Source organism: Aethalodelphis obliquidens, unplaced genomic scaffold (assembly GCF_003676395.1).
Source record: "Aethalodelphis obliquidens isolate GAN/ISIS:26980383/991018 unplaced genomic scaffold, ASM367639v1 scaffold6, whole genome shotgun sequence".
In the NCBI taxonomy this organism is placed as follows: domain Eukaryota; kingdom Metazoa; phylum Chordata; class Mammalia; order Artiodactyla; family Delphinidae; genus Aethalodelphis; species Aethalodelphis obliquidens.
In genome coordinates this window covers 75,858,752-75,873,105 of record NW_020837950.1, presented here as the reverse complement: position 1 = coordinate 75,873,105, position 14,354 = coordinate 75,858,752, and the positions used below count along the sequence as shown (strand labels likewise).

Below are 14,354 nucleotides of genomic sequence, written 5' to 3'. Positions count from 1 at the left end.
CCCTCGGTCTGCCTGAACAGACCCTGCTCCGTCTCCAGTTGCTGGGGAGTCCTGGCTCTGGGCCTTCCACTGGGATGCTAGTAAATCACCTGTGCTGTTTCCTGGGCTGGGAGTGGGAACGCCAAGGCGGATCCTACAGGGCAGCTGGGCTCTTTTCTGAACCCTCTGAGGACTGCTGCCTGACACCCGTCCTCTGTGGCCTCTGCGGGGCCTGGGGTGGGGGGAGGGCCTCTTGACCCGCCCCCTCCCCACTCATTCCTTCCCAAGGAAGCTGTAGGCACACATTGACTCCACAAGGCACAAAGTAACCCTCCTCCACCGCCCACATGCTGTGTCAATGCTGAGCACCACCCCTCCACCTGCATCTTGCCCTGGAGCAGCCGGGCAGATGACCTCAGGTGGCAAATGTGTTTTCCCTTCCCTGGATTTTAAAATAAACCAGATTCCTCAGCAACTCCTTTTTCCAGAATCAAAAATAAATTTCTCTGGGGCTGAAGGTGGGGCCAGAGTGCTGGTGGGGGGACCACATACCAGTAGCTTCCACGGTGCTGGGGGGAGTGGCGGCCAGCGGAGGGCACGCACAGGCCCAGGAACACACGCTTACGGAAACCGCCCAGGGAAGACCCCTGAAGCCGGGGAGACCCACATTGGCCCAGAGTCCTTCCTGGGGACTGTGGGGTGGGGTCGGGGCGGGGGCATCTAACCTGGCTCAGGACACAGGGGCCGCCTGCTGACACTCCTGCACCTGTCAGGGCAGCTGTCCGTGCTGAGTCCCGATATTGTCCCAGGAGTCAGGCTCTGCGGCTATCCTTAGAGCTGTGCTCAGACAGGCCGGCCACAGGACACCTCCCCAGGGGCTCAGCTAGCCTCCTCCGGCCCTCCCCAAGCCTGGGCCTCCTGAGCACAGACCCCATGAGCCTACTCCTCTCTCGGTGTGCTGTTCCCCACTCCCGCAGCCCGGCCAAGGTCCGTCCCGGCGTCGCACCCAGACCCGCCTGGCTGGGAGTGATGGGGTCACCGCGCAGCCCAGGCCCAGGTGTCCCACATCGGTCACACGTTAGCCCTCCAGGGGTCCTCCAGACAGAGCCCCCAGGAGCCCCCAGGTCCCTCCAGGCGGGTCACGCATCCCCAGCCAGGTTCCTCAAATGGTGAGCTGGCCCTGGGATCGCGGATGGCAGCACCTCAGCAGCACCACGTGGCGGAGGGTGTGTGCCCCTCGCCTTCCAGCCGCAGCAGGTGCTGTGTGGCTCGGAGATGTGCCCCTGAGGACCCCCACCCAGTGACTGCAGCTCATCCCAACCCCACCCAGACCTGGCCCCGGAGGCTCAGAAAACTTGTTCTCCAGGTATGAAACCACCGTGGAATCCCATCTGCCCACTTCATCCGCCCACTGGCCTCCTCCTCCTGTTCGGCCTGCAGACCCACCACCCCCACCCCTTCCCGCCACTAACTCTGCACTTCCCCACCATCGAGGACCAGGGCATCTTCTCCCTGACTTTGTGGTGGCCCCCAACATCTGGTACCACCAACGGGCACCTGGGCCAGGTCCCCTCCCCAGACTCTGCCCCTGGGGCCATGCTGTAGCAGGAAGATCTGGCTGAGCGCTGGGCCCAGCCCAGCCCACATGGGCCATCCTCCATCCCAGAAATGTCATCCCCCTCTGAGGTCCAGGCAAGGAGCTCCCTGCCGTGGGGACAAGAGGGCTGGCCCCAGGGCTGGGGTCAGGGCCTGGGACGTCTCTGCCACCAAGGCGGGGAGGCAAGGGCAGACAGACATACTCGGGGAACGCTTGCTGACTGGCCACCAGGGTCATTCACAGTAACTGTGTGCAAGTCTGGGAAAGGTGCCCCTTCCTCTGGTTCCCGCAGTCCCCAGGCCCTTGACCCATGTGCAGGTCACCCCAGAGATGCACAGAACACAGACTGCAGGGTAGGGGGCAGGTGGGGAGGTGCCTGAAGGCCGGGGGCCTATTGGGCCAGCAGGATGGGGGCGTCTGACCCACTGCTGGCTGCCAAAGCTCACTCTGCAGTTGTCCAGTCCCCCGGGTAGCCCTGAGCCTGTCCTTGTAGGGAGTGGCAGCCGGAGTCTGAGCTGTCCTGGGGGACTGGGTAAGAGCTTAAGACGGACGACCTCAGCAGGGAGGGCACAGACCATCGCATCAGGCAGACCCAGTCATGGTGAGTGTGCTGCGTGTACACACACGAGTGTGTCTGTACCTGATGTGCGTGTGGGACCGTGTGGATGGGTGTGTGTGCACGTGTCACATGCGTGAGTGTGTTTTGCCTGATTACGTGTGCACACAAGTTGAGTTTGTGCACATGTGTGAGGGTCTGTGTGTGCTAGGGTTTGGGGGAGATCTGTGCCTTGTGAAAGCCCTGGTGACAGCCTGGGGCTGGAAGGTGGGGGTCCTGGCCTTCACCCTAGTGGGGTCCCCAGAACAAGCCCTTCCACCTTCTGGCCGCCGGCACGGTTCACTTGCTCCCTGTTCCTCCTGGCTGGACTGCAGACTGAGCAGGGCATAGTTCAGGGTGAACCCCGCACGGGTCCCTCTGACCATGCCAAGCACCTGCAGCTGCCCCAGCCCAGGGACACGGGCTTGGGGCCCCCTGGAGCCCCAAATGCCACGGTGCACCCGTCCTCTGCATTGAGTCTCCCCAAATGCCTGGCTGCCCCCAAGGAGACCCTCGGTCAGGCTGGGGGACCCTGAGCCTTGGTGTTCTCATCTCAGGCCAGCAGGAAGGCCAAGAAGAAGGAGGGGGGTGCCCTGCGGGCCCAGAGGGCGTCATCGAATGTCTTCTCCAACTTTGAGCAGACCCAAATCCAGGAGTTCAAGGAGGTGAGGCCCTGCTCTTGTACCGGGAACCCCTCCACCCAGAAGCTCATACCTGAGGGGTCCCCTGGGAAGTGTAATGCAGGTGACAAGACCCTCGATCCAGAGCCAGGAAAGGGGGTGCAGCCCAGTGAACTTGGCCTCGGTTCCAGGCGTTCACACTCATGGACCAGAACCGAGACGGCTTCATTGACAAGGAGGACCTGAAGGACACCTACGCCTCCCTGGGTATGTGCCCCGGGGGCAGAACTCCAGCACAGCACCCCGACTCCCCTGCCCTCCGGCTCCAGTCCCAGAGCCTCGTTCCGCTCCTGGGCCTTAAAGCCTGACCTGACTTCCCGTGGGCTCTGGGGAGGAGGGGGCCTCTCCTGGGGAGAAATTCCCCTCTAGTTTGACCAGGGCGGGCAGAGGGCATCACGGGGTGGGTGGCACAACCCAAGCATGGGCATCCCAGAGCGGGAGATGGTAAAGAGCTCGAGGAAGGCGCTGCTGCCCCTGCGCGGGGCAGGCTGGCACTCCCACCCCCGGCACGGTCAGGAGGCCCAGGAGTGCAGCTGGGAGAGGACACAGAGACCCACCAGAGGCTCGTCCTTCGCAGGCGGCACGGCCCAGCCCGCGGCCCTGCCTCCCTCCCCACCTGGGGACGGCTGTCCTCAGCCTGAGGCGGCCCTGCCCTTGGAGCTGGGGGGGCAGGCTGGTTTCTACCTGGGGGGTGCCCCCTCACACCCAGGTAACAGATCACAGGCCTTCTGGCTTCTCTCCCCCACTCAGTCCACCTCCCAGGGCTGGGGTTTGGGGCTCTGCTGACCCTCAGAACCTGTATCCATCCACCACGCCTGGGCCAAGGGTGCCTGCACTGGCTCACCTCCCTCTCTCCGGTCGTCCCATCTTTGTTCTGGGGTTGCCTGGAGAATGATGGAGGGGGGTGGCCCCGTGGGGCACCTATTCGGACCACAAGGCAGCCAGGGCAGGCGACACTCCTGCCCTGTGACCCCCCCCCACCCCACCCCTGACGTCTGCAACAGGCAAAACCAACGTCAAGGATGAGGAGCTGGACGCCATGCTCAGGGAGGCCTCGGGGCCCATCAACTTCACCATGTTCCTGAACATGTTTGGGGAGAAGCTGAGCGGTGAGTGGGCCAGCCCGCAGGTCTGCCAGCGCAGCGTGTGCGCTTACGTGGTCCCAAGCGCTTAGAGAGCCACACGTCTCACATAGAAACCCAAATCTGCAGATCCCTTGAAAAGCCCCAGGACCTGGCATTCCGGGACCCACATCTGTGGGGCCTGTCAGCCCCCCAGGGTGGGTGAGCTGACAGCCCAGACCCAACGCTTCGCCCACTGATGGGGGCCTCTCTCCCTCATTGAGAACTCGCCCAGCTCTGGGCCTAGCGGGACCCAAGGGACCCCGAGAACAGTACCGCTGGGGTGGGAGCTGAGGGTCTCCCAGGTGCTCAGAGTGGGAAGGCCATTCAGTGCACTGAGTGGGCGAGGGCGTGGACCCCAAGTTGCCCAGGACTCAAGGCCTCCTGTGGGCAGGCACGGATGCCGAGGAGACCATCCTCAACGCATTCAAGATGCTGGACCCCGACGGCAAAGGCAGCATCAACAAGGACTAGTGAGTGTGGCCGCAGGCGCCCGGGCGCCACCAGGGTAGGAGGGGTGCCAACCGCCCCACCCCGCTTTCAGGGTACCCGAGGGCCGGATCAGCCCTACCCACACGGGGCCAGTGGTCACTGCCATTCAGACCATCGCTGGGTCTTTAGCCCCTCTGGGGGCTACTTCAGCCAGGCACCGTGAACGGACCTATTCGGTGCGCCAGGCACTGGCCCCCAGGGGCGTGGGGGTCAGAGAAGGCTCCCTGTGGGCACCCCCCCACCCCACCCCAGTGCCCAGGACTCACCCGGAGCCAGGCTCCCAAGAGGCACCTGCCCTGTGAGCGGGTGGGATTGAAGGGGGGGCACACCCACCTCGGAGCAACCCTGCCCCCCCATGTGGATCCGTCACGGGGCTCCCCCGGGGCCACCCCTCCAGTCAGGGCCATGCCTGCTCCGGAGCAGCCTAATCTGGCCCCTCCCTCCTGTCCTCAGCATCCGGCGGCTGCTCATGTCCCAGGCCGACAAGATGACGGCTGAGGAGGTCTGTCCCCTCACCACCCCCCCCAAGGCCCCCACCCCCACCCCACCCCCAAGGCCCTCTGTGAAGCCCAAGCATGGCTCTCGGGGCTCTGGGGGCTCAGGAGGGGGATGTGCCTCAGCCCCCAGAGGCTGCAGCCTTGGGGAGGGTGGGATGTCCGGTGTCCAGGAAGGGAGACACCCGCCCCGGCCCCAACCCTTGCTCTGCAGGGTCTCCCCCCACTTCCTTCCCCCCAAGCACAGAAACAAGACAGAGCCTGGAGTCCAGTTCCTGTGATTAATTCACCTGCTGGCTGTGGCCTCGGGGACCCTCCCACTCCCTCCCACCCCTGCCTGGGCCTCACGACCCCCACCAAACGCGCAGGTTGACCAGATGTTCCAGTTCTCCACCATCGACACTGCAGGCAACTTGGACTACAAGGCACTGAGCTACGTGCTCACCCACGGGGAGGCGGAGTGAGGGCCACCCCTCCCCCACTGGGCCGCGGCCAGTTCAATAAACGCGAACCCACAAACCGGCCTGCAAGTGTCTCTTTCGGGGGGAGAAGTTGCCCCCCTGGGGGTGGGAGTGTCCGTGGGGGCAGAAGGGTCTTCAGGGGGTGGGAGCATCTGCGTGGGGCCCACCCTCTGCTTCCGGCCCAGCCGGGCCCCACCTGCTCGCCCCACCTGTGCTAGCGCCGGGCTGGGGGGCTGCTCATTCAGGGCTCAGCAGAGGTTGAGCATGGCTCTGGGATAGGCTCCTTCAAGGAAGGCCTTCCCCACACCTGTCCACTCCAGACTCAGCCATGCTGGGGCCCTCAGGATCCCCAGCCCACTCAGCGCCCCTCAGCCGTGCCCCCGGGCCAGGCCCGCCTGCCCATACGCAGCCCCTGCCCCAGCCACCCTGGGTCTGGCCTGGCCGCTGGAGCGCCCCGCCTGGTCAGCGGCCTCTTGCCTCCACAGCGGCAGCTCTCCTTGCTACAGCCACAGGGAGTCCCCTGGGCCGGCCTGCCTGTGTTCGAGGACCCCGGGCCCCCCGGATGCTGGTACCGTCCTGGCCTCAGGCGTGACTGGTGTAGCCGAGGGGACCAGGGCCTGCCTCTCCTGGCTGCCCCTTCACGGCCCCAGGCCCGCTTCTCATCACACCAGCTGCTCCCCGGCCTCTGGTCCGCTGCAGGGGCCCCACGACGTCTCAGAGGACTCCCAGGGGGAGGGAGGCGGAGCCAGGATCACCGGCTCCAGGAGGGGCTGCTGGGTCCCGTGGGGGTGGGGGGGCCGTGGCGGGGCCTCGGGGGTGGCCGCCGAGCTTGCCGGGCGCACCTCTTCCTGGACGGAGGGGCTGCGTCGGCCTCGGCCTGCAGGCACCGGTATGGGGTGTGCAGGAAGAGCACCCCAAAGCAGCTGAAAAGGACGCACAGGCCGGCCACCAGCAACGTGGACTCCGGGGGGCCGTGGCCCAGCTCTGCCGAGGCTCCCCAAGTGCCAGAGTGCCCCCCCCGGGTGCAGGGGACCCCGAACCCCACTAACCATGACCTCAGAGTGACCCCGGGGACAGATCCTGTCCCGGCCCCAAGGGGCCCCAAAGGTGGGTTCACAGTCATGAGCCCCGAGGTCACCGCACCGGGTCTGGGGACGAGGGCGTGCAACCATCTCTCTGGTGGCGACCCCACTCCTGTCTCTCACACTCTCTGTCTCCGTCTTTGTCATTCTCACTGTCTGACTCTCCCTGTCTCTCTTTTATCTCATTTCAAAACCAGTCACATAGGGGTTAGAGGTTGAGCTCTCGTAAGGGCCTCAGGGCTGCTCCCACCAGGCTGAGCCTGAGATTCGGCCTGTTGCCCTCTGACCCCACCCGACCCCCCCAACCCCCGCCGTGGGTGCCCTGCACCCACCCACCAAGGACAGCGGAAGTCGCCAAGAGGCGCACGGAGGGGAGATTTCCAGGGCTAGGTGGGGGCCGACCTGCTGGTCTGCGCCCTCGGGGCCCCACAGGCTGCGGCCCTCACCCTTCAGGCCAGCGGGTCCTGGCCGTCCCGGCAGGTGGAGAAGGATAGCTCCACGCGGCGCACGGTCAAGGAGGCCAGCAGCGCCATGCTGAGCACACCCTCGGGCTGCCTGCACAGCCATGAGGCCCACAGCCCTGCCCGGGGCACTGCCCCGGCACCCGTAGTCATCCCGAGGGCAGGGCGCTGCTCTGGTCACCGTGGGCCCTGCGGCCAGCCCAGGCCAGCACACGGCAGGCGCTCAGGTCACCTGCTGTGTGGCCTGGGGTGGGGTGAGGGGAGGCTCTCTGGGTCCCCAGGGAAGTGTTGGGGGATGGGCACTCACCCCAGCACGAGGACCAGGCCCGTGGCCCACCCTCACCCACAAGGAAGGAGTGCTCGACAGCCAGCTGCACGGCGACAGGCACCGCTGAGAAGCAAAGAGCCCAAGCGGCGAGCAGGTGGCGGCCAGCTGGGACCCCTGGGGGCAGCGAGCCGCACAGACGGATGCGGCAGGAGTCAGACGTGCCACAGCCCTAGACGCCCAGACCCTGCCAGGCCCTGCACCTGAGGGGCGGGGCAGTGCCCAGGGTCAGAGTGGGTCTGGATGTCCGTTACGGCCGACCTGCCAACTCCCCCACCCCGGGGCACCACACTTTGACTCGTGCAAGGTGGTCTCGGCTCAGAGGACTCTCACCAGGGCAAAGGCCATGCAGACCAGAGATGTCAGGCAGAGGCCGATCCTGACAGCTCCAGTGAAATGCTTGGTCCGGTCCACGTACAGGCCAAGAGGCCGCGCCCCCAAGACCCCAAACGCAATGAAGAGAGCCCCGCAGAGGCCTGCAAATTCCTGGAGGAGGAGAGGAGGCGGGGGCACCCTGTCATCTGGGGCCAGGAGGAGGCCCTCACCCTTAGGATGTACGCCGTCACCGGGGAGCCCACGGCAGGGTCACTGAACGGAGCCTGAGGCCCAGGCAGGATGGCACGGAAGGCATGGCTGCACCGCTGGCTGGGGGAAGAGGTGTCCTCCCCGGAGGCGCCATTTCCCTGCGCTACCCCCAGCCAGGAGCTCAACAATTGCTAGAGAAAGGGCCTGCCTACTGCAGACACCCCTCAGTGCCGGCCACCCCTGAAAAGCTGGGAACACGAGAGGCCCGAACCCCACACCCAGGGCTGATGCAGACAGTGGAGGGCGCGGCCAGAGGTGCTATGAGCAGAGCAAGGCCCCCTCCTCTGCATCTCCAATATCAGCGGGTCCCCCAGGGCTGGGGTGGCTGGGGCATGGCGGAAAGCGCCACACGAAATCCCAGTGGAACACACTTGGGCTCTGCCAGCACCCCCTCCCCACGGCCACCACCCCGCTGTCTGCAGACACAAATTTTCACACAGCATCTCAGTAGCGCCCACATCACCCCGTCCAAACCCAGCGCCTGGGGAGGTCGTGGGCCATTCCACAGCCACCAGCGGGAGAGCAGCGGCAGAAGAGAGCCTGTGGGGTGACAGGCCCCCAAAGCTCCGTCCTGCCGCGGGGCCCCCAGGGCAGGGCCGGCACCCGTGCTGGAGTGTCCGTTCACGCAGAGAATCTGCTCCAGGAGGGACGAGAAGCTGGAGCAGATGCCGATGCTGCCCCCAAAGCACGCGGCTAGGGGCCAAGATGATGTAGGCCTGTTCCCTGCGAGCTAAAGGGGAGGGGCTGCTCAGCCCAGGAGCTCCAGCAGCACAGCCAGAGGCTCCCGGGGCAGCCCCGCCCTGGGATCCCACAGCACACGCGCGGCACTGACCACTCCAGCCCCGCTAGGAACTTCTGTGCGATGGATGGACAGCCCCCGCGGAGGGCGGGGCGGGGCGGGGGGCGTGCTCTCCCAGACGCAAGCAGGGTCCGGCAGGGGTGATGTAGACGCCCAGCTGCCGGGAGGGTACGCACGAATGCACACGCGTGTGGCTGCCTCACGCCCGCTGCTGCAGGCTCCTTGCCGGCTACCCCCACAGGTCATCCCCAGGTGGACGTCGGCAAGCCCCAGGGCTGTGCTGGGGCTGCTCTGCTTTGCTGCATTTGGAAACCCAGCTTTCAAAATACCACCCAAAGATGACTGCAACACCGACAGCCTCAGCTCAGCCCTCTCCGGGAGCTCCACCCAGCGGCCACCTGGAACCCCCTGTGAATGTGTGAATGTGGGGTCTGTGAATGACCCCAACACTCGCCCAGCTGGAAGCCCCTCTCACCTCGGCACACCTCCAAACCCCCAGCCCTGAGCCTGCCCCACTGCCCCACCCGATCAAAGCCCTGGCTCTCTCCCTGGACACTCGGCACACCCTTGGCTCTCCGAGTCATTCTGGACCAAATGGAGTCACTCTCCCCTCAGACGCCCCCGAGGTGTCCATCACGCCAGTGTTTTGCCACCTGGGCTGACCCTTCCCGCCACCCTCCCCTTGCTCAGCGGACACACTGGCCTCTGGCTGCAGGCCCCACCCGTCAGCCTCACGTCCACCTCAGAGCCTGCTGGTCCCTCATCTCCCTCCCTCGCCCCCCACATCTCCCTCCCTCGCCCCCCTCATCTCCCTCCCTCGCCCCCCTCATCTCCCTCCCTCACCCCCCACATCTCCCTCCATCGCCCCCCTCATCTCCCTCCCTCGCCCCCCACAAACGCTTCCTTCTGTGCCAGCCGGCCTCTCGCCTCTCCGGAGCTGTCTCCCCACCAAGGAAACCGCCGAACATCCCGGTCCCTGGAGCTGTGCCTGATGCTGGGAAGGTGCCCAGTACTTGCATACTTGCACATGAGGAAACCCCACATGCATGGAGTGCAACCCATGTGTGACCGCAGAAGGTGGCAAGTGCACACTCACACAGACAGGTGTGGACGCACGAGCCCGCCACTACGGCACTCATGTGCACACACGCACTAGCACACTCAGCCCATAAACGTACACACACATGCAAACACGTAGCCATTCATGCACACCGACACACTCTACACCATACACACGGGTACACACACATGCACACAAACACATGTGCATGCATGCACACACACACTCACATGCGCACACTCCTGAGCTCCCTCACCATCAAGGGGATGTCCTCCTCCTTCTTCACCAGGGTGGGAGACAGCGGGCTGGCCACCAGGATGCCCAGGGGGTTTGCTGAATGGACGGGGACATGTGTCAGCTCAGAGTGGCAGGCTGGTCCCCAGCCCCCAGGAGGAGTCCCCATCCTCCAGGAGCGGGGAGCGCAGAGGTGCCGGGCCACGCGCTAAGCCAGCGGGGACGTCGGCCTCACCCCCGGGACTCACACACAGTGCCGATCATGTTGGCTGTGGCTCTCTGGTGCTCGGGAAACCACAGGCGGCCCGCTTGGCTGGAGAGATGACCAGGGTCTGGGCGAGGGCACAGAGGCTCTGCCCACCCGTGAGGAGAGCAAATGGGTTCTGGCGGCTAGTGATCATGCAGGGCTGGGAGCGGATCCCTCTCCCCGCAGAGTTCAGCCGCGCACACAGGACGGTCTGCAGGGCTGGGGTCAGAAGAGCTGCCCACCAGCCCAGACTCCCCCCTCCAGCACCGCAACCTCCACCCACCATGCAATGGCTGGGGACCCGGATCTAGGGAGGAGGCGACGGCTCTCGAGCCCACACTCGGGGACCCCACCCATCCCAGAGCGGGCCCCGGTGTGGGGTCCGACTCACCACCCAGCGGAGCCCAGCAGAGTCCAGAACCCAGATGGCCACCACGCCGAATGGGATGGACACCACCAGGTAGGCCAGTGAGAGCCAGCTGATCTGCTCGGTGGAGAGGAGGAAGTGCTGGCTGACCGTGTTGGCCACAGGTGCGAGGCTGGGCCACAGCTGCAGACACAGGCCGGCACCAGCCCAGGAGGCACTACAGACACCACGACTGCCTGCTGTCCTGCGCATGGCTGGCTGGTCTGCGGGAGGAAAAGGCCCAGTGGTCCTGTCAGGGCCAGGTTTTCTCCCGGTCATGCCAGAGGGAAGGCACGGAGCGGGGGCTCAGCCAGCACGGCCGGGCCGCAGACCAGCAGCCTCTCTGCAGGCATGGTCCCAGGGGCAGACAGAGGCCACACCTGGCTGGAGCCTGCAGGACAGCAAGTCCGCCCCAGGACTGACCCTCCAAGGAGAAGGCCCGAGGGCTGTCAGCAGAAGAGAGGTGGCCACCGTGCGGGAGCGGGAGGGGGCACCTAGACTGGGTGCGGCCAGAGCTAGAGCACAGGAGAGGGCCCCCGCCCCCAGCCACGTGCATGCGTAGTTTGCCCAGATGGGCCAGGCTGAGGAGCACACTGGGGGCCACTCAGCGGACACGCAGTGCCTGTGGGGGACACCCAGGTGGACAAGGGCTTATGCAGGAGGGAGGGGGAGGCAGGCCCGGCTTGGCCCAGAGATGAAGGTGTCGCAAAACAAGCCCGTGAGCGCTCCAGCTCAGCGGACCCAGCAACGCAGAGCTCGCCCCGGGCCAGGTTCCCCACAGTGGAGGCTCCGAGATCCAGGCTTCCTAACCCAGACGGAGCTCTGACCACAAGGCCTCACGCGACACCGAGCTTAGGCAACAGCTGCCTTTCCTTCCCTTTCTTCAGGACAGAGCCGGGCGCAGATCTCCCAGGTTTAGGAAGAGCTCCGCGCAGGCCCAGCTGCTTCCCGCCCAGCTGCTTCCCGCCCAGCCTGATCCAGCGGCGAGAAAGCCACACCTGCCCTGCTGAGCAGCCAAGCTCATCCTCCCTCGCCAGCCTCGCCCCATCCTCCTTCCTCCCCGAGCTTGTGGCCGGAGGGGCAGAGACAGCGACGTGGGGACAACTGTTTGCCCCCAGTGCACGCATTTCCCTTCCACCTGTTCCCAGCCTGCCAGGTGCCCCCGCACGTCCTTTGAGAACGCTGGCGGCCGCCCCACACACTGGCTCTCACCCAGACCTCACTGCAAGCACAGCCCCACCGGCCCTTCACACTGCCCCTCAGAACCCGAGGGCCCTGCTCATCTGGCCGCAAAGGGAGTAAGCAAGGGGCCACGCGGACTTGGCCAGGGCACACCTGGTGGTCCCTGCTCCCTGTCGTGACCACGCAGAGATCATGACATTTCCCGGTGAGATTCTTGTTTGTTCCATAATGACTTGTGAATGAGAGAAGTTCAGTGGGACAGCCGCGGTGTCCAAGGGCCTTCTCAGGGCCGCCCGATGCCTGTCCACACCCAGACTCATCAGAGCAGCTCAGGGGGCTGGGGGAGACCGCTGCTCTGCATTCTCAGACCAATGCACCCCAACCAGTTCTGGCTTTACAGCGTCTAGACACAGGGACGTGGTGAGTCCTGCAGAGAAAAGAGGCTTCTGGAGTCCCGGCAGACCCCAGGCCCAGGCTGCAGAGGCCACCTGTCCCAGCATGGGGCCAGCCAGCAAGGAGAGGAGGGAAAAGGCCCCAAGAAGTCTGGAATGACATCCAAGAGGGGCTGCCACCCGAGAAGCTCTCCGAGGCGGGGTCCTCCTGCCTCGCCTGACACCTCTCCTCCTCTCGGTCTCTGCTTCTGACTGTCCCTCGGCCGCTTGGCGCCTCCCTGAGCTGTGGGTCCCGCTGCCACCTGCAGCTCTGCACTACGTGATTGTGGCCACCCAAGGCTGCCCAACCAGTCCCTGGGATCCTGAGGGAGGCCAAGCGATGTTCCTTCAGGCAGACGCGGCAGCACAGGAGAGGGGAGCCCAGGGAGCCGGTGCGGGCAGCACTGCAGCCTGGTCCCTGGGGAAGGCAGCCACTGGGGTCAGCTTTGGGAAGCGCGTGCAGATAGATGCCTGCCCAGGGCCCCGTCCAGGGCTGGAAGGGAGGAGAGAGGTCCACCGGCTGAGCCCGGCAGGCAGCGTGTGATGGGCTGGGCAGAGCGACTGGGGCCTCAGGGGTGAGTCTGGGGGAGAAGCAGGTAAGGAGAGCTGGGTCCCTGGAACTGGCAGACCCGGTTCTCACTGCCTGCTTCTCTGGTCTCAGGGGCTGTGATGATGAACACAGTCCAGACAACAGTGGGGACAGTTCTAGAACAGGTGACGGGTCACTGCAGACCCCAGCTGGGTAGCTATGAAGAGAACGGTTGGGTAGGTAAGGAAGGCCTCCTGTGAGGGACCTTGGAACTGAGTCAGAAACCCAAGGAGGGCATCCAGGGCACAGGTAAGGGGGTGGGGAGGGCAAGGGCCAGAGCCAGATGCCAAGGCCTGTGCCAGGGGTTTTGCTCTGTAGAAGGGGGGGGCACCGCTGGAGGAGACCTTCTTGGCTGTGGACGGTGACCCCCTTCTGTGGCAGGAGAGGGATCCTTTCCAAACCAGCGAGGGTCGCAGGACCCAGACGCAGCCCCCGCGAGGGCAGACACAAGCCCCGTTCTCCCTGCTCAGCCGCGGCCAGGGAAGGGCTTCTCCGCGCCTGTCCCACCCTGAGGTGGCCGGCGGCCCCGCCCCCGCGCTCCCGCCGTCCCGCAGGTCCCGAGAGGTGGAGGGTCGGTCCCAGACCGGCCGCAACCGGGTTCTCACTGTCCGATTCTCCGGAGAGCCGGCGGCCGGCGAGCACCGGGACGCCGGCGGGTGCGAGGAGCGCGAGCCCTTGGGCGCGGCAGTCGGGGCTCAGCGGGGTCCCGGCCTCGGCTCGCAGCCCCGCCCCGAGCCCCGAGCCCCGTACCGTGGCGTTGGAGCAGCGGCCTCGCCAGGCCTGCCTCCCCGCCTCCCTGATCAGCAGCAGGAAGGCGCGGCGGGGCGCGCAGGGCCGGTTGCCCGCCAGCACGCCCCGGGCGGAGTCGCGGCGCCCCTGGGCCAGGCCACCGCCCGCCTCGCCGTCGCCGCCGCGCCCTGGCTGCCGGCTTTTGGAGCCGCGCGTGGGCTGGGACCGCCCTCGGAGGCGCGGTCGGGCAGGGGTCACCACCCCGCCAGGCGGAAGAGGGACGATTCAGAAGCTGGATCTTCCCCCGTCGGCCGGGACAGAAGGCGGCCGCGGAAACAAGAACAGGGTCCCCTGGCAGGGGCCAAGCAGGGCCGCGGCCTCTGTGTGCTCCCCGCGGTGAAGGCGCCCACGCGGCGGGTGCAGGACAGGGCGCCGGGAAGTCACCGCCCCGAGGGGGGGGCCACACTTCCTGGAAGGTGTTGTGGAAAGATCCTTACCCCCCCCCCCCGCCCCCCGCCGCCAATGCCTGAGGTCCAAACAAGTCACAAGGAGTAGCAGAAGGCCGGCCTGGAAGAGGAGGCTGGGGTCAGTTTGCAAAGCGCCTCGAATCCGCACTAGTCATTAGAGTCAGCCCCGTAGGGCAGAGGTGGTCCCGGCAGAGGAAAGAGGGCGGGGCCACCTGTCCCCCGACAGGGGAAGGTCTGTGCCAGAGCATGGGCCTTCGCCCAGGGCGGGGGCAGGCAGCCTCTCCCGCCTGGTTATTATCTGCAGTTTACAGCTGAGAAAACAGCTGGGGCCGAGCTAG

The 14,354-nt window shown here is 66.0% G+C and overlaps 2 protein-coding genes across 4 annotated transcripts; one reads left to right on the top strand and one right to left on the bottom strand.

The window, feature by feature from the left end:
• The first annotated feature begins 997 nt into the window (after positions 1–997).
• On the top strand, positions 998–5,453 carry MYL5 (myosin light chain 5). 3 transcript variants are annotated; one of them, XM_027104017.1, is made up of 8 exons: positions 1,009–1,345; positions 2,070–2,177; positions 2,729–2,836; positions 2,983–3,058; positions 3,856–3,960; positions 4,367–4,445; positions 4,918–4,966; positions 5,206–5,453. In XM_027104017.1, the coding sequence occupies exons 2-8, from the start codon at positions 2,175–2,177 to the stop codon at positions 5,329–5,331; spliced, it is 546 nt and encodes a 181-aa protein (XP_026959818.1). In that variant the 5' UTR covers positions 1,009–1,345; positions 2,070–2,174; the 3' UTR covers positions 5,332–5,453. The 3 variants fall into 3 exon arrangements, with proteins under 3 accessions (XP_026959820.1, XP_026959818.1, XP_026959819.1); XM_027104019.1 differs by having other exon boundaries at positions 998–2,177; positions 5,201–5,362; XM_027104018.1 differs by having other exon boundaries at positions 1,015–2,177; positions 5,327–5,447.
• A 347-nt stretch (positions 5,454–5,800) lies between these two features.
• SLC49A3 (solute carrier family 49 member 3) lies at positions 5,801–13,949 on the bottom strand. The gene is given in 14 exon segments (XM_027104060.1): positions 5,801–6,620; positions 6,957–7,056; positions 7,270–7,297; positions 7,300–7,362; positions 7,365–7,404; positions 7,606–7,763; positions 8,470–8,588; positions 8,705–8,741; positions 8,744–8,828; positions 9,988–10,064; positions 10,214–10,267; positions 10,270–10,423; positions 10,604–12,227; positions 13,571–13,949. Coding segments are annotated over 13 exon segments (1,659 nt in total). The 5' UTR covers positions 10,898–12,227; positions 13,571–13,949; the 3' UTR covers positions 5,801–6,170.
• Positions 13,950–14,354: the final 405 nt, after the last annotated feature.

Bases quoted from the DNA above. Each gene is read 5' to 3' on its own strand.
- MYL5 (XM_027104017.1), top strand. The intron at 3,961-4,366 runs GTGAGTGGGCCA...TCCTGTGGGCAG, and splicing joins GTTTGGGGAGAAGCTGAGCG to GCACGGATGCCGAGGAGACC. The intron at 4,967-5,205 runs GTCTGTCCCCTC...CCCCAAGCACAG, and splicing joins ACAAGATGACGGCTGAGGAG to AAACAAGACAGAGCCTGGAG.